The following is a 23,557-nucleotide window of genomic DNA, read 5'->3' on the forward strand; positions in this document are numbered from 1 at the left end:
CCAGGGCATCAATGTGGACTTCACCAGTTTCCTCACTTCCCCTCCCCCCACCTTACCCTAGTTTCAACCTTCCAGTTCCGCACCATCCTCATGACCTGTCCTACTTGCCAAACTTCCTTCCCACCTCTCCGCTCCACCCTCCTCTCCAATCTATCCCCATTTCCATCTAACTATTGTACTCTTGGCTACCTTCTCCCCAGCCCCTTACCCCCCCTTCCGTTTATCTCTTCACCCGGAGGCTCCTTGCCTCTTCCTGATGAAGGGCTTTTGCCCGAAACATCGATTTTCCTGCTCCTCGGATGCTGCCTGACCTGCTGTGCTTTTCCAGCATGACTCTAATCTAGACTGAAAGGTCAATCAGTTAGGGTTGAGACAAAAAGTTATTTCTTCACTCAAATAGTTGGGCATCTTTGGAATTCTCTACTCTGGAGAGCTGTAGATATTCTCTCATTGAATTTATATTTAAAACAATTGGACTGACTTCCATTTATTTAGCACTTTTCGTGACTACCAGGTGTCTCAAAGCATTTCACAGCCAATGAAGTTTTTTTTGAAGAGTACTCACTTTTGCAACTTAGGAAACTTATCAGGGGAAAAGCCCAAATGTCAATGTGATAATGAGCAGGTAGTCTGTTTTTGTGTCATTGATTGAGGGATAACTATTTGCCAGTATACAAGAGATGACTCCCCTGATGCACAGTAAAATTGTGCCATGGGATCTTTTGCATCAATCACTGGCAGCAATTGGGCTTTGGTTTAATGTCTGCAACTGAAAATAGCATTATAATGGAATATTAGCCTTGTTTTTATGGCAGTGAGGGAAAGATTTTTGGTCTTTTTGAGAATGGGAGGGTATTGGGAGCATGTAGGAAAATGGAGTTCAGACAAAAGGTCAGTCATGATTATACTGAATTAGAGACAAAGAAACTGCAGATACTGAAGAAGGGTTACACCCAAAATGTTGATTTCTCCACCTCCTGATGCTGCCTGGCTTGCTGTGTTCTTCCAGCCTCCTGCTTGTCTACCTTGGATTCCAGCATCTGCAGTTTTTTTGTCTCTAACCAAGAGTAGATCTAAGGGGCAATATGGTATACCTCTTCCTCTACTTCTTATGTTAAACAGCAGAACTGAAATAGATGTGAAAAGAGAATACAGCCATTAATCCCCTTCTGATCACAATTCATTAATCAAATGACAGTGAAACTTTAAATAACATATGACTATTTGTTTCCTGCTCCTCATCCGTTACCTCAACAATTTCTTTCTACCTTTGCAGCATCTAAACATTTTCCAATTGCTCCAAAATGCTAATTATCACCCAATGGTTTGCCTACTTGGATGTTCTAATCATTCGCCTCCAATTGCAACTCATTCACCAAGTTATGAAAATGTTGAAAAATGTGGTGCTGGAAAAACATAGCAGGCCAGGCAGCATTCAAGGAGCAGGAGAATCAACATTTCGGGCATCAGCCCTTCTTCTGGAATGCCCGAAACGTCGATTCTCTTGCTCCTCGGATGCTGCCTGGCCTATTGTGTTTTTCCAGCACCACATTTTTCATCTCTGGTCTCCAGCATCTGCAGTCCTCACTTTCTCCAAGTTATGAAAATGTGTCAAGCTACAGTGCCTCATGTACCCCCAGCATGTAGATTTGAAGATCTTTGACCCCCTTTCCATAAATCTCCATGGACTCACTGCACCATACCTCAGCAAGTCGTGAATTCAGTATATACGTACTGCTGTTCCTCAATGATTCATTTACTTTAAACTTCTGCCCTTGCAGTTCCATCACTCTTGGTTAATCATTTAGCTGTATTGTTGCTGTGCTTTAGAACTCCTTCCTGAATTTTTCAAACTTGCCAAACCTGTCATTGCTAGAAAAACTATCTATATCCAATTCTTTCGACCATTCTTTCTGTTCCACCCCTCACTCTTTTTGTGTTCCTATTTTCCCCTTCCTGTTTCTGCTGGAGGGAGCTTCATGACATCTTTCACCAGGTAAAAATCTCCATAAAATGCAAGCTGTTCTCGCATATGGGGCATCATGGTTCACATTTGTAATGTGATTTATTACCCTTTAGTGGCAATGGAAATACATACAGCAATCAAATTTGATATTTCAATGGACATAAGTCTAAAATTTAACATCTTCAGATTACAAGTGAATCTGCAACAACGTATGATAGTTTCAATTTTGATAAAACAAATAGTGGACACTATTTAATGTTTGATAACTTAAAAAACTCTGCAACAATTGCTTAGTACATTTTTATGAAACTAAGAATTTCCTTCATAACACATAAATGCAGAATAATCCTTAGTTTTCATTAAGGTGATGTAGGAAGAGAGGTCACATTCATATAACTAAAGTTATAAACTACAGGACTCTGCAACTGCAAAAACAGATGTTTAAGCTTTCTAACATCTGTGTTAACCTCTTAATAAAAGGGGAATGTTTTATGTTTGCCTGGGGCAGATATGAATTATAACATCAACTTAATTTGTTACTTCCTTTATTAATTATGCACTCTTACCTTCTTTACAGTAATACAGAAGAAAAGCCAATCCTGCTGCCACACTAAAACAAGCCAGAAAAAATACAGGACCTGAAAATAAATGCAACACTCATTTTATTTTCGATTTTAGAGCAAATGTTAGATTAGACCATCAGGTCTCTTAAATTCATGAATTATAAGTAACCCCAAGAAAAGAAATGGGAGTTTTAAAGTCCAAGGTTTATAGAATGGACTAAATGCTGGCCTTGCCAGCAATACTCACATATTATAAATAGATTTTTTAAAAAGTCTAAGCCTTTAGCTAATAGAACCGGAATCATTTTACCATATATATGGACACAAAAGGGTCAACGATTTGTATATGAGTCAGATCAATAAACAGGAAAAATATCAGCTGGTTACATCTGTAGCCTAATTTTTAATGCAGAGGTGGTGGAATAATCATCATCAAAGAAATTGACATTTTCACAGAAATCCAGTGTGACTCACTCTGCATTTAACAAATATCAAATTGCAGAATCAATGTTCTCCTTCAAAAAAGCACCAGGAAAAGGTGGCTTTATACTCACACTAGTTACATCATTCATTTTTGTCAAGGAAAATAAGTTACAATTAACCTTTGTTAAATATTTTACATTTTAAAATAATTAAGACAAGGTGCACAATATTTCAGGCAGCACGGTAGCTCAGTGTTTAGCACTGCTGCCTCATAGTGCCAGGAACCCAGGTTCGATTTCCGCTGTCTGTGTGGAGTTTGCACATTCTCCCCGTGTCTGTGTGGGTTTCCTCCACGTGCTCCAGTTTCTTCCCACAATCCAAAGATGTGCAGGTCAGGTGAACTGGCCATGCTAAATTGCTCATAGTGTAGGTCCATTAGTTAGGGGAATGGATCTGGTTAGGTTACTCTTCGGAGGGTCGGTGTGGACTTGTTGGGCCTAAGGGCCTATTTCCACACTGTAGGGAATCTAATCTAATTTAAATTACAACAACTGTCATTAGTCCAAAATGACAATAATCAGCAATGTGAGGAAAATGTACTAAATTACAAATTTAATGTATTGGCAAATCTTTAATGTCAACCCCTTTACACCTTCTTTACACATTTATAAGAAATATAGATGAACTGGTCATGTGACACATTTCTCACCAGCAACATGAAATGGAATTAGGCAGACCACCACAGGTAGCACATACATTTACAATCAGACAATGATCAAATCAAGCACCAAGGTTTTTGATGGAATATGAAAAAGTCAGTGATAATCTCTCTCAGTAATCTCACTTCATTGTAAAACACTTCAGCACTCTGATAGGAAGTGAAAATTCAAAATGCTGTATAGACTTTAGTACTGACATCATCGTTGTTGAGCTAAACCCTTCAAAGAGTGGAGGTATAAACAGACATAATGTATTCATATTCTAAAATGTATGCTCTCAAAAATTATTTTCATGATCTTTCTCTGCAGTATTGTGAAAATTAATTTTGACAGAACACTAATGCCAATTAACAACAGTAATCATATAAAATAAATGCTGTGTTCTTACATTTCAAATCAAGCTTCAAAATAATATATTTTAAAAATAAATTACCCCTGTCATTGAGTATGTATTTCTCCCTATTGTAGGTATCCATGTTAATTCCCATTGATGTTATTGTTCCTGTGAAAGAAAGTAATGCAGATATTTAGTTTCATTTTTTTGATCTGTATAAATTATCACAATCTGAAGAACTGTATCTGAGAACAGATTAAGACCCTATGATTTCCAAAGATGAATTTTGGAGCAGTCACATTGAGCAAGACTTTCAAGGCACCTGGTCATCACAAGAAAATTGTTGGCAAACCCAATAGGGAGGAAAGTAATTAGAGGTGATCACTTTCATTATGATAACACCACAAAGAAGTGAAATGATAATGAAGTAATCCTTATTTTCATAATCTGGAGCATAGTCTTATACAGATGATCACATTTTTACAGAGTTGGCCCAACTTTCAAATCAGCCAAACCCAATGCAGAGTGCAAACAACTCACTTTCAGGTCAGTAAGTTAGTCATTAGGATTACATTAAGACTATTATTAATGAACCTGTTTAGATGTTATGCCACTATCTATGTTTAAGAGGCATCTGGATGGGTATATGAATAGGGTTTAGACAGATATGGGCCAAATACTGGCACATGGGGACTAGATTTATATAGGATATCTGGTTGGCATAGACAAGTTGAACCAAAGAATCTGTGTCCATGCTGTATATCTATGACTCTATTTAAAATATCTGGAGCAGGTAGTGGTACTTGAACTTGGACTTCTGTCCCAGAGGTAGGGACACAGCCACCGCACCAGAATCCCAAGTGATTGAAAATAAACACAGACTCCAACTATATTCAGGTTAAGATAATTTACTGATTCATAGCACAAAGGTGTTAAGTCACCAGAGAATGACTGTGGTTAGTGGATTCCTGTGTACTTCAAAAATAACCCCAATGTGTTCCATGATGCTTGTGTTATACAGATAATGTCACGATGTACAACTTAACTCAAGTAAGCTTGCATGAAGTTAATTACAATTACAAAATGTATAGGATTATTAATATTATGGGGAGTGCAACCTTAAATTTAGGGCAAAATGAAGCAAGTAGTATGACCTGGTCTAAGATCTGCCTGACAGTAAGCCTGAGTGGTTTGATGGTTAGAAATTAAGGAAAGCTGAAATTGTTTTACTGAGGGGAAGGTATATGGTGTGCAAGCATGATGGACAATGGCAGCCGCCTCAGAGTTTGCAATAAGACTTTGAGTCTTTAAGGTCCCAGAAAGGTATTCTTGGCATTGAATGGTAAACAATTGTGCCACAGGTTTAATTTTACATACTAAGACGTAAGTAATTCTGGTATAGGATAGATAGAGCCATAGAATCATAGAGATGTACACAACAGAGACTGAACCTTTGGCCCAACTCATCCATGCCAACCAGATATTCTAGATAAATCTAGTCCCATTTGCCCTGCATTTGGTTCATATCCCTCTAAACCTAATTAGTGTTTCTACCTGGATGTAAACTTAAGATGTTTCACGATGCTATGAGAAAGAATGCAGAAGGAGCCATTTTTGAGATGAGGTTGTAGGTTTCCCTTCTAATTAATGAACATTACAACCAGACACAGCAGTTTTATGCAATCAGCAGAGAAATAAAACTGCTGGACTTCGTGAGTTACCACAAAAGCAGGAGGAAGAGTATCTTTAGTCAAAATATCCATTCAGCAGCCTTCTACAGGTACCAGGAGATTAATTCTGGGGGTGCGAGAGAGGAAAAAATAATCTTTGGAACAGACTTTGGTGCTGGTGATAGGTTTATAAAACTCTGAAAACACAGTTTACATTCAGCAAACAAAGATTATATTCAGCAAAGCAGCATATGGAGATCCAGAGGAAGCTAAGAGCAACATTGGTCTATTTGCTGTAAGGTCTGTAACATTGTGGAGATTAAGCTGTGTATTAAGTATAAAGTATAAGATGCTTACTAAAATGATGTTAAAAACCACACAACACCAGGTTATAGTCCAACGGGTTTAATTGGAAGCACTAACTTTCGGAGCACTGCTCCTTCATCAGGTGATAGTGGGGGACACAATTGTAAGACACAGAATTTATAGCAAAAGTTTACAGTATGATGTAACTGAAATTATACATTGTAAAATACCTTGATTGTTTCAGTTTCCCATCTGTTAGAATGACCATGTTAGTTTCACTTCTTACATATGTAAATCACAATTTTTTAAAAAAAAGTTACATTCACAGGTTAACTTTAACAACTGATGTCAACCCACATAATGTGTTGAAGGTATTCGTTCCTTGGTGCTGTTGTCTGTGCCATAATGTTTAGACTGATTCTAATCTAAAAAATGAGTTAACAGAGTCTTACATGGATTCATGCAGTTTTTGAGTAAAGTACAATGTAACTGCGTAAGTACAAATTCATCCCTTAAACGTGTGTGTATGTGTGTGTGAGAGAGAGAGAGACAGTGTATATGTGAGTGTAAAGGAATCGAGGTCTGTGAGAGGATACACGTGAGAGTGTGGGAGTGTGTTTGTCAGTAGGTGTGTGTGAGTGTGCCTGTGTATATATAGGAGAGTGTGTGTGTGTGAGTGAGAGTGAGTGAGTGAGTGAGTGAGTGAGTGAGTGAGTGAGTGAGTGTGTGTGTGTGTGTGTGTGTGTGTAGGAGTCTGTGTAGGAGTGTGCGTACACAGTGCAATGGTGGTCACCTGTAGTGTGACATGAGCCCAAGGTCCCGGTTGAGGCCCTCCCTATGGGTACTGAACTTAGCTATCAGCCTCTACTCGGCCACTTTTCACTACTGCCTGTCCCAAAGTCTGCCTTGGAGGATGATCACCCAAAGGTCTGAGGTTGAAGGTCCGAAATCCGAAAGATAGTGCTTCCAATTAAATCTGTTGGACTATAACCTGGTGTTGTGTGATTTTTAACTTTGTACATTTGTGGGGTGAATTTGTACTTGCAGAGTTTGTACTTTGTTCAAAAACTGCATGGATCCATGTAAGACTCTGTTAACTCATTTTTGTTAGATTAAAATAAATCTAAACATTATAGCACAGACATCAGCACACAGGCGGCGACCACCTTCAACACATTATCTGGGCTGACACCAATTGTTAAAGTTAACCTGAGAATGTAATTTTTAAAAAAAATTTGTGATTTACATATGAAAGAAGTGAAACCATCATGGAGATTCTAACAGATGAGAGACTTAACAAACAAAGTATTTTTCAATGTATAATTTCAGTTACATTGCACTGTAAACTTTTGCTATTAATTCTGTGTCTTACAATTGTGTACTCCATAATCACCTAACAAAGGAGCAGCGCTCCAAAAACTAGTGCTTCCAATTAAACCTGTTGGACTATAACCTGGTATTGTGTGTGTTTTAACTTTGTACAGCCCAGTCCAACACTGGCATCTCCAAATCATTACTAAAATGAAATAGTCTTTCGTCAGTAATGCTTTTAGTCATTTGTTTCAGTGAAGGTTTTAATTAATAAAATAAATCTGTGTCATTCTTTTTGATAATGATATGAATTTTGAACCTAATTTTAAAAGTTATATTTGTACAAAGATAGTAACAAATCCAGTAAGACAAGTAAAACACTCTACTTAATACAGTACCTGCATGAAATTGCAAACTTACTGGCCAGGTATTTGCTTGGCAATTTTTTGTAGATCTGTGCATCATTTGTCTCCAAAGCATTATAAAATTCCTTACATGCTCTGTTGCTCTTCTTCTGCAGATGAAGGAGGAGCTCCGATATTCTTACGCACACTGGAGTATTTACATTTCTGAACTGTTGAAAGAAAATGCAAGCTTTAGCATGATTATTGCCATCAGGATAAGGAATAAACTACCTTTGTTCACATCAGCTCCTTTATTCCGACAGCATTAGCCTTGGCTTACTGAATAGCACTCTCACATTAAGTCAGAGGTTCAAATCCTACCCCAAGGACTTGAGCATATAGCTTCGCTGATACCCTCGTGAAATGCCAATCAACTGCTGCATTGGCAGTGATTAGACATTTCAATACAGCATTAAACAAATATACTATCTTACCTCCTATAGTGCTATGCATGGAAAAAGAGGGGAGTTCTCTGTGGTGTCCTGGCCAATACCTACCCCTTACCAATACCTAAGAAATGATATTTGGTGTTTACTATATTGATGTTTGTGACAGTTGGTTTGCGAAGCAGTGTGATGTCAACAGTGTGCCATCAATTCTTGTCACTGGCTGAGATTACTATGAAGGAAGCTCTTTGTCAACCTCTCTTCTCACCTTAAGTATGGTGGCCCCCATGTTGTCACCACCAGTCATCTCTCTCTAATGAGAGAACAGTCCTATGATCTGGTAAGACTATGGCGACACAAAAGCTGTTTGTGAGACATTGCTGTATGCAAGATAACTGCTACATTGTTAAGTAATTTGCTCATGAAACCTCACAATTTGAGTCCGAACTCAGAAGTGATTGTTTAGGGAATGCATATTTCTAACTTAGCTAAACAGGCAGTATCAATCTGCAGTCAATAACAGGCAGTAAGCCGCATCAACCCTCTTTCTGTGCATAAACCCCAGACTACAACATACATCTAAAAGTGATGTCACAATGACTCAGACCTCTGCTGTGAACTGAAATGCACCTTATCATCTGTAAGAAAACAGAGGTACCTCTGTCATGCTTAACACTGAACAGAACTCTAAGCAGTTGTCATTACTCAATATAGACTTTGGCAGACGACCTGATTTAAGATTACTGAAAAGCTGTTTCTTATACTATTACGCCCATGATTTTTGCACGAGAATTTATGAAAAAGACAAATATTTTACTTTTAAAAATCAGCATGGTATGGACAATCTATGGAATGGCCGGAGGACAGGTGAACTTTGATTGTGTTCTTTGTTCAGATGGGGACTGATTCAAGTCTGGGAATGGCTACAGAAATTAAGACATGATCATCATTCAGACTTAGTGTCTCCAAAATGAAAATTCACAAAGTTGGATGCAAACAAAATCATTTAATCTATAAAGATCATTAGGAGCAGCAACAGGCCATTCAGCCCATTGATGCCATTCAATGAGATCATGGCTGATCTGATAATCCACAACTCAACTTTCCTGCCTATTCCCTGTAACCCTCAATTCCCTTACTGATTAAAAATGTGTCTATCACAGCCTCGAATATACTAAATGACCCAGCCTTGACAGCCCTCTGCAGTGAGGAATTTCACAAATTCACTAGCTTTTGAGAGAAGAAATTCCTCCTCGTTTCTGATTTAAACGAGTGACCTCTCACATGAGATTGTTTCCCTCATAGAACCAGAGACACAATCTTACTACATCCACCCTGTCACATCTCCGAAGAATTGTGTATATTTCAGTAAGACCACCTCTTTCAAACTCTAATGAATATGGGTCAAACTACTCACCTGTCCTCATGAGAGGGACACTCCATATAGAGTCATAGAGATGTACAGCATTGGTGAACCTTATCTGGACTGCCTCCAATGCCAGTATATCTTTTCATAGGTAAGGGGCCCAAAACTTTTCACAGTAGTCCAGCTGTGATCTGACTGGTGTCTTGTATAATTTTAGTAAAACTTCCCTAATTTCATATTCCATTCCCTTTGAAATAAAGGCCAAGATTCCTTCCCATCTGCTGAATTTGGATGCTATGCTGGCTTTTTGTGATTTGTGCATGAGTACTCCCAAATACCTCTGCGGTGTAGCTTTCTGTATTCTTTGTCTCTTTAAATATTATTCAGGTACCTACTTTTCCTGCCAAAATGCACAAACTCACATTTTTCAATATTATATTCCATCTGCTAAGTTTTTTGCCCATGGGCTTAACCTGTCTATATCCTTCCGCATTTGTGTCATTCTCAGCACTGCCTTCATACATACTTTTACGTCATCCCCCAAACTTAGCTATTGTATGTTGACTTTCCTATTCCAATTCATGAAAATATATTGTAAATAATTGTGGGTCCAGCAGTGATATTTGTGGTTCTCCACTAAAATTACAGCTTGCCATTCTAAAAAGTCCACCTTATTCTACGTCTCTGACTTGGGCTGTTGCCTTTGTAACTAGCTAACATGTGGCAGCTAATCAAGTGCATTCTTAAAATCCAAATATATTATATCCATTGCTTTCCCTTTATCTATCCTGTTTGTTATTTCCTCAAAGAACACTAATAAATTTTGTTAGGCATAATATCCACTTCATGAAATCATGTTGACTCTGTTTGACCATATCATGTACTTCTAAATGCTCTACATCTCTCATAACAGACCCTGACATTTTCCCAATTACAGATGTTTAGCTAACTTACTTGTTTCTGTGACCTTCCCTATTCAATTAAGGATGTTACCTTTGCAGTTTCCCAATCCTTTGGATCTAAGGATTCTTGGAAGATTACTACCAGTGCATCCATTATCTCTACAGCTATTTTTTAAAAATATCCTAGGATGCATCCCATCAGTATCAGGAGACAAGTCAGTCTTTAACCTCATTAGTTTCCCTAGTATTTTTTTCTGTAGTGATAGTTATTATATTCTTCTTCTCCTCATTTTGCCCCTTGGTTATTTAGAATTTTTGGAAAGCTAGTAACGTCTTCTACTATAAAGACTGATGCAAAATATTTATCATCCTCCTATACCATTTCTTCGTTCCCCATTATTATTTTCTAAGGGACCTATGTTATCTTTAGTCTCTTTCTTCCTTTTCAAATACAGTATTTAAAGAAGCTCTACACACAGAGCAACAGTAAATTAAAAAGCAAATGACTGCAAACTCTGACAAAATGGAAGCATTTAGCAGATCAAATGATATTTGTAGAGAGAACAGATGAATGTTTTACACTTAAAAATCTGGATTCAAAAGACTAAAACAATTTGTTCTGTCCACAGATAGCAACTCACTTACTGAGTGTTTCCAGTATTTTGTGTATTTCAACTATTCTCAATGAATGTTTATTCAGTTCAAGATGGGGAGCATTGGCTCAGCATTATCGTGAAAACAAAGGGAGAAATTGGAAGAGTTCTTTGCACAGAGTTATTCAAGCACAGGACATTTAGCTATAGAAGGAAAATGACACAGTTAAACAGAATTAGATATACATTTGAGAACTCACATACATAAACGGGTATTGCAAAAGGGCAGCGTGATAAATTTAATTAGATCATTCCAATTTTGTGTTAGATGAATTGTGAACACAGACCAAATGGCCTCCCACTGTAATATATTACTCCCTCTCCATTTCCTCACACCATGTACTATTCCCAAGCCTCTTCCTCTCAACTAGTAGCCAAAAGTTGGTGAAATAAAGTGTGCTGTTAACTTATCTTCCACTTTTATCTCCATGCGTTGCCATCCCTGACAATATAAGAGTCACTGTGGATTGTACATATTAGTTTTCCTGCAAAACTCTGCAATTGGTTAGCACAATGACAGACTGTACCACTGAAATGCCAATTAACTTTAAACAATTACTGTTGAAAAGTGCGGCACTGGAAACTCACAGCAGGTCAGGCAGCATCCGAGGATCAGGAGAATCAATGTTTCAGGCATAAGCCCTTCATCAGGAATGGGCCTTTGTGATGAAGGGCTTATAACAGAAACATCAATTCTCCTGCTCCCTGGATGCTGCCTGACCTGCAGCGCTGCACTTTTCGACTCTGATCTCCAGCATCTGCAGTCCTCACTTTCTCACTTCTACCAATAAGATGACAAAACGAATTACAGGGCTATAAACTTGGATGTAATAGCACATAGCACAGTAACATGTACATTTTCTTACCATTTCAGCTTCTGTATTATTCAGAATTTGGGGATAGATTCTATACAGATGAAGAACTATTCTGTCCACCAGTTTTTCACTGAGTGTTCCTTCATTCGTTAAAAACCGTGTGTCCTTTTCCAGTCGCTTGCAGTAGTCTGTAAAATACCACAACACGAGCATGAACTTGTATGATATCCTTTAACAAATCAGAGTAGTATTTAGCGAGTCGTATTGCTACTGTCTTCCTTCTAGATATCTGACAGGAAGACATGGAATGATTTTTAGTTGTCTTGCAGTTTATCCACTATAAGCTTCTCACCATCTGCCCCAACCCCTTTCCAAGTGATTGTGATTAAGAAACAACTTGGATTAACCTTGCAGCTTGTAGGAGAAAAGAAGCTCCTATTAAATTAAAATTAATTCTACTACTACATAAAAATAACAAGTGCTACAGAGATTGAAAATGAAGCCAAACTTTTTATTTGGCATTGTTTAGGTATATGGCCATATTAACATGCTTGTTACCTTTAATGATTTGTGAATCTGTGCTCCTAGATCGCTTTGTATTCCTATCCCCTCAGATAGATTGAATTACAAATCTAATCTACAGCAGCTAGGTGGCTCAGTGGTTAGCACAACTGCCTCATAGCGTCAGGGACCCATTTGAATTCCAGCCTTGGGTGACTTACTGTGTGGAGTTTACACATTCTGCCACTGTCTGTGTGTTCTTCCTCTCACAGTCCAATGATGTGCAGATTCGGTGGATAGGCCATGCTAAAATACCCATAGTGTCCAAGAAGATGGATTAGCCATGGGAAATGCAGGGTGATTTTGGGGGGAGCGTGAGTCTGGATGGTATGCATTTGGGCCAAATGGCCTGTCGGGTTTATAGTAGGATATCTAGGATTTTAGGATAATCATATGACCAATAAATTCAGTATCAGCAACTCAGTAGTCTGAAATCTGCAATTCTTTGTGGGCATTCTCCCTCCAAGCCTGATAAAGGCTACTAACTGTTCCCACTGTGACTCCAACTGCGCTTATCCTAAAAGTTAACTGCAAAGATACTGCTTAAATTGTATTGAGAACACTGCTTTGTGCAGTTAAACTTTGCATTACCATTTAAAATGAGGATTTCAAACAAATTCAAAACCTCCAGATTTTCAATTAATGGTTTGCACTGTTAACAATTAGTGAAGATCTGATTATTGCCTTGCACTGCAGTGATATAAATAAACTGACTGCTTGCCAAGCTGCACCAGCCATTTATAATCCAAGTCACATTATGAATTTCACTTGTGAAAATGTTCCCAGTATTTTGAGCACTACTCTTCAATAAAGCATTCATTTTTAAACATCCCCCATTTTAATTTACCACTGACAACAGCCACCATACAAAATTACATTGTTTGAAAGAGCTGGGAAAAGAATATTAAATACTTTCTGCCCTTTTAAAATGTAATGGTTTTGAATTATAGATTAAAGGTCCGGAGCTTCCAAGCAAGATCTCACCAATTTCTAATGGCCTCACGTAATGTGAGCAGAAATACATGCTTCAACTTTGTGCAGAAGTCCAGAAAATGAATGGGTCTGAGTAATGAAATGACAGGTCACATATTGATCATGAAGCATATGTTTAAGGCAGTGAATAGCCGAAATAGGTTAAATCTGACCTGTACAGAAGTAATTCATTCCAAAGAAGATGACAACAGTGTTAGTGTCACTGGAGTCAACATTCTGGGTTGAGAGAATAGTTCAGTATTCTGAATCCTGATTGTAATCCAGTGATTTCTGCCGGAAATACATACAAGAACATTAGGGAAAGGTTGGACTGAACTTAATTTTAATACCCTCAAAGTGAAATGATTTGGCAACATTCATAGTCCAACACCTAGAGATAGACTACAGAAAAGGCCCTTCAGCCCATCAAGTCTGTATTGCCAAAGATATACCATAGCTTACATTAGTCCCACTATCCCACAATAGGCTCACAGTCTTGAATATTATGAAACTCATCTAGCACTCATCTAGTAACTTTTAAAGGTTGTAAAGTTCCCTACCTTCCCAGGCAGTGCACTCTAGATCCCTACTACCTTCTGGGTGAAAAGGTCTTTCCGCAAACCCCTCTAAATCATCTGCCTTCCACTTTAAAATGTTGTCCCCTTTTTACTGGCCCTTCAACTGAGGAGAACATCTGCTTTCTATTCATGCTGTCCATGCCCCTCATAATCTTATACAACTCTATCTGCCATGGCCGGATTAGGACCAAGCTCCCCAGAACATTACCCGAGTCTCTAGACCAATAATCTAATATTAATACCACTAGGCCATCAGCTTCCCTCATGTGAACATTTACAACATTTCTAGTGATAGATTAAAATCAATTAAATTTAGACACAAGATCTTGTTTGAGGTTGATTGCTACAGTACTCAAAATTCAAAATTCTAATGATAAAAGGTACTCCAATATAAATTAGGCGACATCATGTTACAAGCATTGTTACAATGAAATTAAATGTTTCAGTTTCATTTGTTCATGCATCTTCCTGTTTAGCTGCATTGTTGGTGCTGGCCACAGCTTTAATTGTAAGTTAGATTCTTGTTGAATGGATATTAAATATAGTGTGCATTTAAAATAACCTAATGTTCCAAAATAACTTCCGGTCATTTGCGTGTTATTAATATTTCCCCACTCTTACAGCATCCACAGAATTATTTTAGAAATAAACCAACAAAGTGAATTTTAATCCAGCTGCTTTTGTAAGAGAGGCCAATATGGGTCACATGTTAGCCCACTCACCATACCATAATTCCCAAGATCTCTGTCAGAGAACAGGATGAGACCTCACTGGAGATCAAATTACAGTCCTGATTGGGGAAAATAATGCAGCAAAAGAAAAACAGAAATTTCATGGATGTAGCAGTTCAGTTTTTGACACTGCAAAGTATCATAACATGGAATTGAGAGATCATCTCCATAACAACCTACTCCTTCCACAAATTCATTATCCATATCTTTTCCTCCTCTCTTTTCTCCAGTCCCCATCTTTTTTTTCCCAGTTTACCCAACTTACTGTTTTGTTCTTATTGGAAATGTTAGGAGCAAGAGATTTGCACTAAAGACGAAGAGCGTCTCAAATTTTAATGCAAATTATTTCGAAAAGCGTAGCATTTTTCAAACAAAACACAGTAAAACATGAGTAAATTTTGAATATTGCTGAAAAATTTGAACATTCTATTGAAGCTTTTCATCAGGACAAATCACAGGAAATTCCCAAGTAAAGGGAAAACAACATTTATAATATATAATAGTGATGTTCAGCTGGCAAATGGACCCTGATTGGCAGGAATTACGACAGAGAATGCACCACTGACTAATGACTGTTAGGCAACTGTCAAGCTTTTTTCTAAAGAGTTTCACCCAGAATGATTGACTCTGATTGGTCAAAAATGAACCAGACAATAGATATCACTTATTCGGAGTAGAAATGTTGTGTCTACACATGTCTTTTCATCTGTAAAGAACAGAGTCCTATGTATGAACACATGTAGCTTCTTGTACATTACAAAGTGTGCTACGTTGTGAGCTGAAAAGATAACCTTTTATTTGCACACAAGATTATTTAGCAAATATTGTCCAATCCTGGAATGTAATGTTGAACATTAGATGGTGAGTTTTTGCAAATGCAGGCTAGTTGAGCACTTGGAGTAATGAGTGCTGATCTGGGCAATTCACAGAAGGATATATTGGTTTTGGAGGGAATACAATGTAAGTTTAGAAGAATGTTACCAGGACTTCAGAGGTCAAGTTATGAGAGTATACAGATTTCCATTGGTAGGAGATTCTAGAACTATCTGAAGCACAGTCTGAAGCACTTCTACACAAAAAGGTGGTGGATGTTTGGAACTCTGCTGTTCACAAATAGCTGCTGATGCTAGACTAGTTGTTAGTTTTAGATTGGAGGTAATTTATTTTTATTAAGCAGAGGTAGCAAAGAACATGGGCCAAAAGCAAATATATGGAATTAGACCACAGATGAACCATAATCTGTGGTCAGCAAGGTTTTAGAAAGAATTCAGAGGGATAGGATTTATGGTTATTTGGAAAAGCATAGTGTGATTAAAGGCAGTCAGCATGGCTTTGTGTGGGGCAGGTCATACCTCTCAAATCTTATTGAATTCTTTGAGGAGATGCCGAGACAGGTTGACAAAGGTCAAGCAATGGATGTGGTGTATCTGGATTTCAGCAAAGCACTTGATAAGATTCCCCATGGTAGGCTCATTCATAAAGTCAGGAGATATGGGAAACAGGGAGATTTAGCTGTCTAGATTCAGAATTGGTTGGCTGACAGAAGGCAGAGAGTGGTTGTAGATGGAAAGTATTCTGCCTGGAGGTCAGTGGTGAGTGATGTCCTGCAGGGCTCTGTTCTTGGGCCTCTGCTCTTCATAGTTTTTATAAATGACTTGGATGAGGAGGTTGAGGGGTGGATTAGTAAATTTGCCGATACGCAAAGGTTAGAGGTACCGTTGATTGTATCAAGGGTTATTGCAGGCTGCAGTGTGACATAGGCACGATGCAGAGCTGGGCTGAGAAATGGCAGATGGAGGAACAGAGGGATCTTGGTCTTCAAGCGCATAGATCCCTCAAATTTGCCACCCAAGTGGATAAGGTTGTTAAGAAAGCATATGGGGTTTTGGCTTTCATTAACAGGGGGATTGTGTTTAAGCGCTGCGAGGTTTTGGTGCAGCACTACAAGACCGTGGTGAGACCACACTTGCAATATTGTGTCCAGTTCTGGTTGCCCTACTATAGGAAGATATAGAGGCTTTGGAGAGGGTGCAAAGAAGGTTTACTAGGATGCTGCCTGGAATGGAGGGCTTGCCTTATAAAGAGAGGTTGACTAAGCTCAGACTTTTCTCTCTGGAGAGAAGGAGGAAGAGAGGTGACCTGATTGAGACATACAAGGTAATAAGACTAGCTTTCGGAGCGACGCTCCTTCATCAGGTGATAGTGGAGGCCTCGATCATAACACAGAATTTATAGCAAAAATTTACAGTGTGATGTAATTGAAATTATACATTGAAAAACTGATTGTCTGTTAAGCCTTTCATCTGTTAGAATACAGTGATAGTTTCACTTCTTTCATGTGTAAATCACAAAACCTTTTTCTAAAAGTTGCATTCTCGGGTTAGCTGTTAACAATGGTGATAGCTAGACAATATGTTGAAGATTTTAGCCCCCTGTGTTCTCTGTCTATGCCATGATGTTTAGATTGATTCTAATCTAAAAAGTGAGATAACAGAGTTTTACATAAATTCATGCAGTTTTTGAGCTCAGAGTTCTACATGAATGTATGCAGTTTTTGAGCAAAATGCAATGTAACTCTGCAAGTACAAATTCATCCCACAAAATATAAGTGTGCATGTGGGACTTTGTCTGTCTGTGTGTGTGTCTATCTGGGGTGGGGGTTGTGTGTGTGGGTGTGCGTGTTTATGGGTGTATATATACATGGCAGGTACTCATGTGACTCAGCCAACGTTGTCTATCTTATATGTTGCAGGCAAGGATGCCTGGATGCATGGTACATTGGGGAAACTGAGCAAAGGCTACAACAACGGATGAATGGGCACCGCACAACAATCAACAGACAGAAGGGTTCCCTCCCAGTTGGGGAACACTTCAGTGGTCCAGGACATTTAGCCTTGGGTGACCATCCTCCAAGGTGGACTTCGGGACAGGCTGCAGAGGAAATTGGCCGAGCAGAGGCTGATAGCTAAATTCGGTACCCATAAGGAGGGCCTCAACCGGGACCTTGGGTTCATGTCACATTACAGGTGATCACCATTGCACTACACACACACACACACACACACACATTCCTACACACACACACACACTCTCATATACACATGGACACTAGTACACACAGACACCCACATACACCCTTATTAGATTAGATTAGATTAGATTACTTACATGTGGAAACAGGCCCTTTGGCCCAACAAGTCCACACAGACCCGCTAAAGCGCAACCCACCCATTCCCCTACATTTACCCCTTTTACCTAACACTACAGGCAATTTAGCATGGCCAATTCACCTGACCTGCACATCTTTGTGGGAGGAAACCGGAGCATCCGGAGGAAACCCACGCAGACACGTGGAGAACGTGCAAACTCCACAGTCAGTTGCCTGAGTCGGGAATTGAACCCGGGTCTCTGGCGCTGTGAGGCAGCAGTGCTAACCACTGTGCCACCTCATGCTGCCCACAAATACACACACACTCCCGCATTCACACTCCCTTACAGACTTAAGACTCACTGCACTCACTACACACACACACACTTTCTCACACTCACAACCCCACCCCAGACAGACTCTCACACACACAGACAGACAAAGACCCACATGCACACATATATTTTGTGGAGTGAATCTGTACTTGCAGAGTTACATTGCACTTTGCTCAAAAACTGCATACATTCATGTAGAACTCTGAGCTCAAAAACTGCATGAATTTATGTAAAACTCTGTTATCTCACTTTTTAGATTAGAATCAATCTAAACATCATGGCACAGATAGAGAACACAGGGGGCTAACACCTTCAACATATTGTCTAGCTATCACCATTGTTAACAGCTAACCCGAGAATGCAACTTTAAAAAAAGGTTTTGTGATTTACACATGAAAGAAGTGAAACTATCACTGTATTCTAACAGATGAAAGGCTTAACAGACAATCAGTTTTTCAATGTATAATTTCAATTACATCACACTGTAAATTTTTGCTATAAATTCTGTGTTAGGATCGAGGCCTCCACTATCACCTGATGAAGGAGCGTCGCTCCGAAAGCTAGTGTGCTTCCAATTAAACCTGTTGGACTACAACCTAGTGTTGTGTGATTTTTATATTTGTACACCCCAGTCCAACACCGGCATCTCCAAAAGGTAATGAGAGGCATGGATAGAATCAATTGCCAGAGACTTTTCCCCAGGGCAGGATTGACTGGCACGAGGGATCATAGTTTTAACATATTAGGAGGAAGGTATAAAGGAGACATCAGAGGTAGGTTCTTTATGCAGAGAGTTGTGAATGCATGGAATTCATTGACAGTGGTGGTGGTGGAAGCAAAGTCATTAGGGACATTTAAGCAACTACTGAATATTCACTTCGACAGCAGTGAGTTCAGAGGTGCAAAGTTTAGGTTATGTTATTTTAAATTAGGAATAATCCTCGGCACAACAGCGTGGGCCGAAGGGCCTGTTCCGTGCTGTACTTTTCTATGTTCTATGTTCTATAATCTCTTTAAATGGGGGAACAGGTTTGAAGTGCTAAATGGCTTACTCCTGTTCCTATGTTCAGTACTTGTTGCAAACCTCAACCTTCCAAAACCTGAACAAACAATCACATGAAACAACAGAAAATTCAGACAACTCAAGCTGACCTCCAGAGTTAATCCACACTATCTTCATTCCATTTATTTTCCTTATAGAGGGTGCATTACTTACATGCAAAAAGCAGAGGGCAGTAAAAGTCAAGTTTCTTACTTCCAAGTTCAAAAAAAAACTTTTAAAGTTGAATGTCAAATACTTCTGGGACAAAAAAAATTCAGTTGCATAGTGCCAGGCTGCTCTGATGTTGGGTGAATGTAGCAGTGGGGCCTGGTATTCATTAAACTATACCCCTTCAAGAATTCAAATCTCTATCAGGGAAGGAAAAGACAGGGAAATAATTGTTTTTTAAAAAATGAATCACTCAGAATTGCTTCACAATAACAGCAAGTGTACATGCTGTTATAAATGTTTAAATAACTCAACAATTTGTGACCAGCAGGTAGTACGTCAGCTGTTGCAAAGTGCCTGATGTGGATGGACATTTAACACTGATCTACTGTTAGCTTTGTAAAGATGGTAGCTTAGGGGAATCTTCAGTGATGGTCAGGGAATTCAGGGATTTGTCAGGTATAAAGAATTAAACTGGACTACCAATGAACAAAGACTTTTAAAATAGTGACATTTCTACTTCCGCAGGATCAGATAACCTCACTGACCCAAAAACAATACTGCTGAAACAATAGAGTATTACTCCTGAAGGCAGAATATTGTTCCTAAAATGTTTCATTTTACATTTTGTTTTCCTTTTATTATCATGAAGTATAATTTAACTCCAATTCCCCCCTTTCTGTTTTTGATTTTTCTTGTCTTTACACTAGTCTTTAATCTGATTAGTTAAAGAGATAAACTGTTTGTCCTGTTATTTACTGAAATTGTTGATGCTCTGGACGCCTTCAATTCACATTTCCATCAATTAAAAGCACATTTTTACCTTCAGCTAAATAGAGAGAAAAAAATAACAAATGGGGACAAGATGATATGCTCCTACAAATTCTGAGCAATAGGCTATGAGTCTCTCTCATAGCCAATTTAAACTGTAGTTCACAATTCAGATTTCTTCTTGCCCAGTACACAATTCTATTTCCAAAGGACTGAATAGTCAATTCAAATTCTCCCTGAATGGGTTCAAACCAATTTCATTTCAACATCAATGACTTCGAGTCTGGTCCCAGTTTGTGGAAACACTGGATACCATGAAAACATAATTGTACCTTTCACCAGTTTTTCTGTGACCATAATGCTTTCCAGATTACCTTTGCAAACATGACAAACTACTGAGTAGCTGTAGGTTTAAAAGAATGCCATTCTTACAAGAGAATGTGCCAGCGAACCCAGCTTCCACTGTGCCTATTTATAAAATGTATTTCAGAAAGTTATAAAATGTTATTAAATAATGCCATTATTTATGTAGCTTGTACATGTAAATGCATTTAATTAAGATTGTCATTTCCTGATGTGAACAAATTTGGAGTGTGTGTAATCAGAATTGGTCAGACTCTTGGACATCTGGTCTTCAAACGTGGATTGACAAGGTAACATTGTAAACTTCAGAACTTTAATAACTGATCATGGATTGAAAGAATCAGCAACAACTCTTTCTGGACTAAATTATTCCCTGAGATAAAGCGACAAGGAATTACAAATAATATGCCAATTTACCATTCCTGAGGAAAGGAATTGAAGTTATAGAGTCATAGAGATGTACAGCATGGAAACAGAACCGTGGAAACGTCCATGCCGACCAGATATCCCAACCCAATCTAGTCCCACCTGCCAGTACCTGGCCCATACCCCTCCAAACCCTTCCTATTCATATACCCATCCAAATGCCTTTTAAATGTTGCAATTGTACCAGCTTCCACCATTTCCTCTGGCAGCTCATTCCATAGATGTACCACCCTGTGTGTGAAAAAGTTGCTCTGGAGGACTCTTTTATATCTTTCCCCTCTCACCTGAAACCTGTGCCCTCTAGTTCTGGACTCCCCGACCCCAAGGAAAAGACTATGTCTATTTATCCTATCCATGCCCCTCATGATCTTGTAAACCTCTATAAAGTCACCCATCAGCCTCCAACGCTCCAGGGAAAACAGCCCCAGCCTGTTCAGCCTCTTCCTGTAGCTCAAATCTTCCAACCCTGGCAACATCCTTGTAAATCTTTTCTGAGCCCTTTCAAGTTTCACAACATCTTTCCGATAGGAAGGAAACCAGAAATGCATGCAATATTCCAAGTTACATAGACAAACTGTTTTAAAAGCTGTTTACATAATGTCACAAGGACAATCGATTGCTCTGCAGAAGAATTTAAGGAGTTAATAGCAGGACAGTCTGTGTTTCTAACAGACAGCAAACACCAAGTGTAATAAGGAAGAGAGAAGCGAGGCTGAGAGCAGTTGGCTTTCACTCCTGATAAGAAAGTAAGCAACAGACTTGATGACTTCAGAAGTGTCATAAATAATGTCACACCATAAGATTATAAGAAATAGGAGCAGGAGTAGACCATCTGGCCCATCAAGCCTACTCCACCATTCAATAAGATCATAGCTGATGTTTTTGTGGACTCAGCTCCATTTACTCGCCTACTCTCGAGAACCCTTAATTCCTGTACTGCAAGTGTCTAGATTAGAGTGGTGCTGGAAAAGCACATTCCTGATGAAGGGCTTTTGCCCGAAACGTCAATTTTCTTGCTCCTTGGATGTTGCCTGACCTGCTGTGCTTTTCCAGCACCACTCTAACCTAGACTCTGGTTTCCTGCATCTGCAGTCCTTGTTTTTATCCACTGTTCACTACAAGCCTAACAAGACAGAAAATCCTATAAGAATCCAATAGGATTCTTCAGCAGAACTCTGGAAAACCACTTTTCACAAGGCTTGAATCTGGACATATCCAGAGATAGACGCGGTTGGTTGGAATCTTGTCGAAATCCTACCTTTAAATTGGGTTGTGAGATTTAACTTATTTACAAGAGGGGCCTTACTTTGTTTGCTACATGCAATAAAGTTTAAATAATTGTTTCAGTATTTGATCATGTGAGATTCTTTAATAAGTAGCCAAATTAACAGCAGCTTGTGATAATTTACACACAACAGGAGTCAGGCTGGCGTAGGGCCAATATTTATCCTTCCATCAACAACACAACAGCTGATCATCTGGTTACTATTACATTGTTGTTTGTGGGAGTTTATGGAGTGCATATGCTGCTCTGTTCCTACAGCACAGCATTGACTGCACTGACAATCAGTTCATCGACTTAAAAAGCTTCATAGTGTGGGCCCTGAAAATTACAAATGGAAGCCTTTGATTTATAGAAAATCATAGCACAAGACAATTGGTTAAACTGGAATCCAATTGCTACTGGAAATGACGTGAACATTGACTCCAAAAAGCTTTGGATACGTAGTTTTTACGGCATGCGGCTACATGAATGACTAACGTGTAATGTCAGGACGAACACAACCTCTGACAATACCAAGGTTAGCTGGCTGTGCCCACTGACACTTCAAGTGGTGCCCGGTCAAATCCTGTAAAGACAAGTCATAGACAGAGAGAAATCCGACAAAAGAGAAGCGCTCGGGTTATGAGGAAGTAACAAGGCGGTGCCACGACAGCTAGGTCTATTCCCCACTGCCCAACACCAGTTACAATGAAAACGAAATAGACAGTGAAGCCCTGGCTGCAGCAGTGGGGTGAGCTGGATACAGGGACGGTACGTGGTGTCAGCCTCTCTAGCTTGTCCGTGCTCATTGCTGCGTGACTGGGCGGTGAACACTGACCTGACATGGCGCTGCTGCTTGATCCTGCACTCCGCCCAGCTCACACACTTCCGCGCTCTCCCTCTCTTCCAGCACAGGGCACAGCTCCAGGCCAGTGTCAAGTTACAGCCGCAGCGGAAGAAACTTCCCTCAGTCAGAGCTCAGAACAGGATCTGACCTCGCAATAGCGAGAGAAGTATCGAAACCGTTTTAAGAAGATTAAAGCTCAGAAACGTGATTAAACATGTGTAGGTTTAGAATGGAGAAGACATTTCATAAACTGAACGACGAGAGGGCGATTCTGGCAAATGCTGCAAATTCCAATTTGAGTGGGGGGGGGGTGGCTGGTGGTTTTGAAGTTTGATCGAAAACAAACAATATTGTAGGAGAGAAGATTGAAGGAAAAGGGCAAGGCGAGGTGCAAAATTCTATCTATAGCAATGTATAGCAAGATACTTAAGTGTTAAATTTATAAAGTTGATATATAACTTTCAATTGTAGATGGAAGCTATGACTGCGACCACAAAGGTCACTATGACTGTTCCAAGTTGTGTGTAAAAGAC

The 23,557-nt window shown here is 39.2% G+C and overlaps 1 protein-coding gene across 8 annotated transcripts in view; it reads right to left on the minus strand.

The window, feature by feature from the left end:
- card19 (caspase recruitment domain family, member 19) overlaps positions 1-23,557 on the minus strand; it is a 69,573-nt gene that overhangs the window by 25,503 nt on the left and 20,513 nt on the right. For 4 of the 8 annotated variants that reach the window (XM_060835572.1, XM_060835573.1, XM_060835567.1 and 1 more), the window contains exons 3-6: positions 11,870-12,006; positions 7,713-7,866; positions 4,105-4,173; positions 2,533-2,604 (exon numbers count right to left, since the gene is read on the minus strand). In XM_060835572.1, the coding sequence (XP_060691555.1) occupies positions 2,533-2,604; positions 4,105-4,173; positions 7,713-7,866; positions 11,870-12,006 (432 nt within the window). Of the gene's footprint in view, positions 1-2,532; positions 2,605-4,104; positions 4,174-7,712; positions 7,867-11,869; positions 12,007-13,524; positions 13,643-23,015; positions 23,112-23,557 lie in introns of those variants that run through there. The other 4 variants (XM_060835570.1, XM_060835569.1, XM_060835568.1 and 1 more) reach the window with 3 other exon arrangements.

Source organism: Hemiscyllium ocellatum, chromosome 14 (genome assembly GCF_020745735.1).
Source record: "Hemiscyllium ocellatum isolate sHemOce1 chromosome 14, sHemOce1.pat.X.cur, whole genome shotgun sequence".
Taxonomy (NCBI): domain Eukaryota; kingdom Metazoa; phylum Chordata; class Chondrichthyes; order Orectolobiformes; family Hemiscylliidae; genus Hemiscyllium; species Hemiscyllium ocellatum.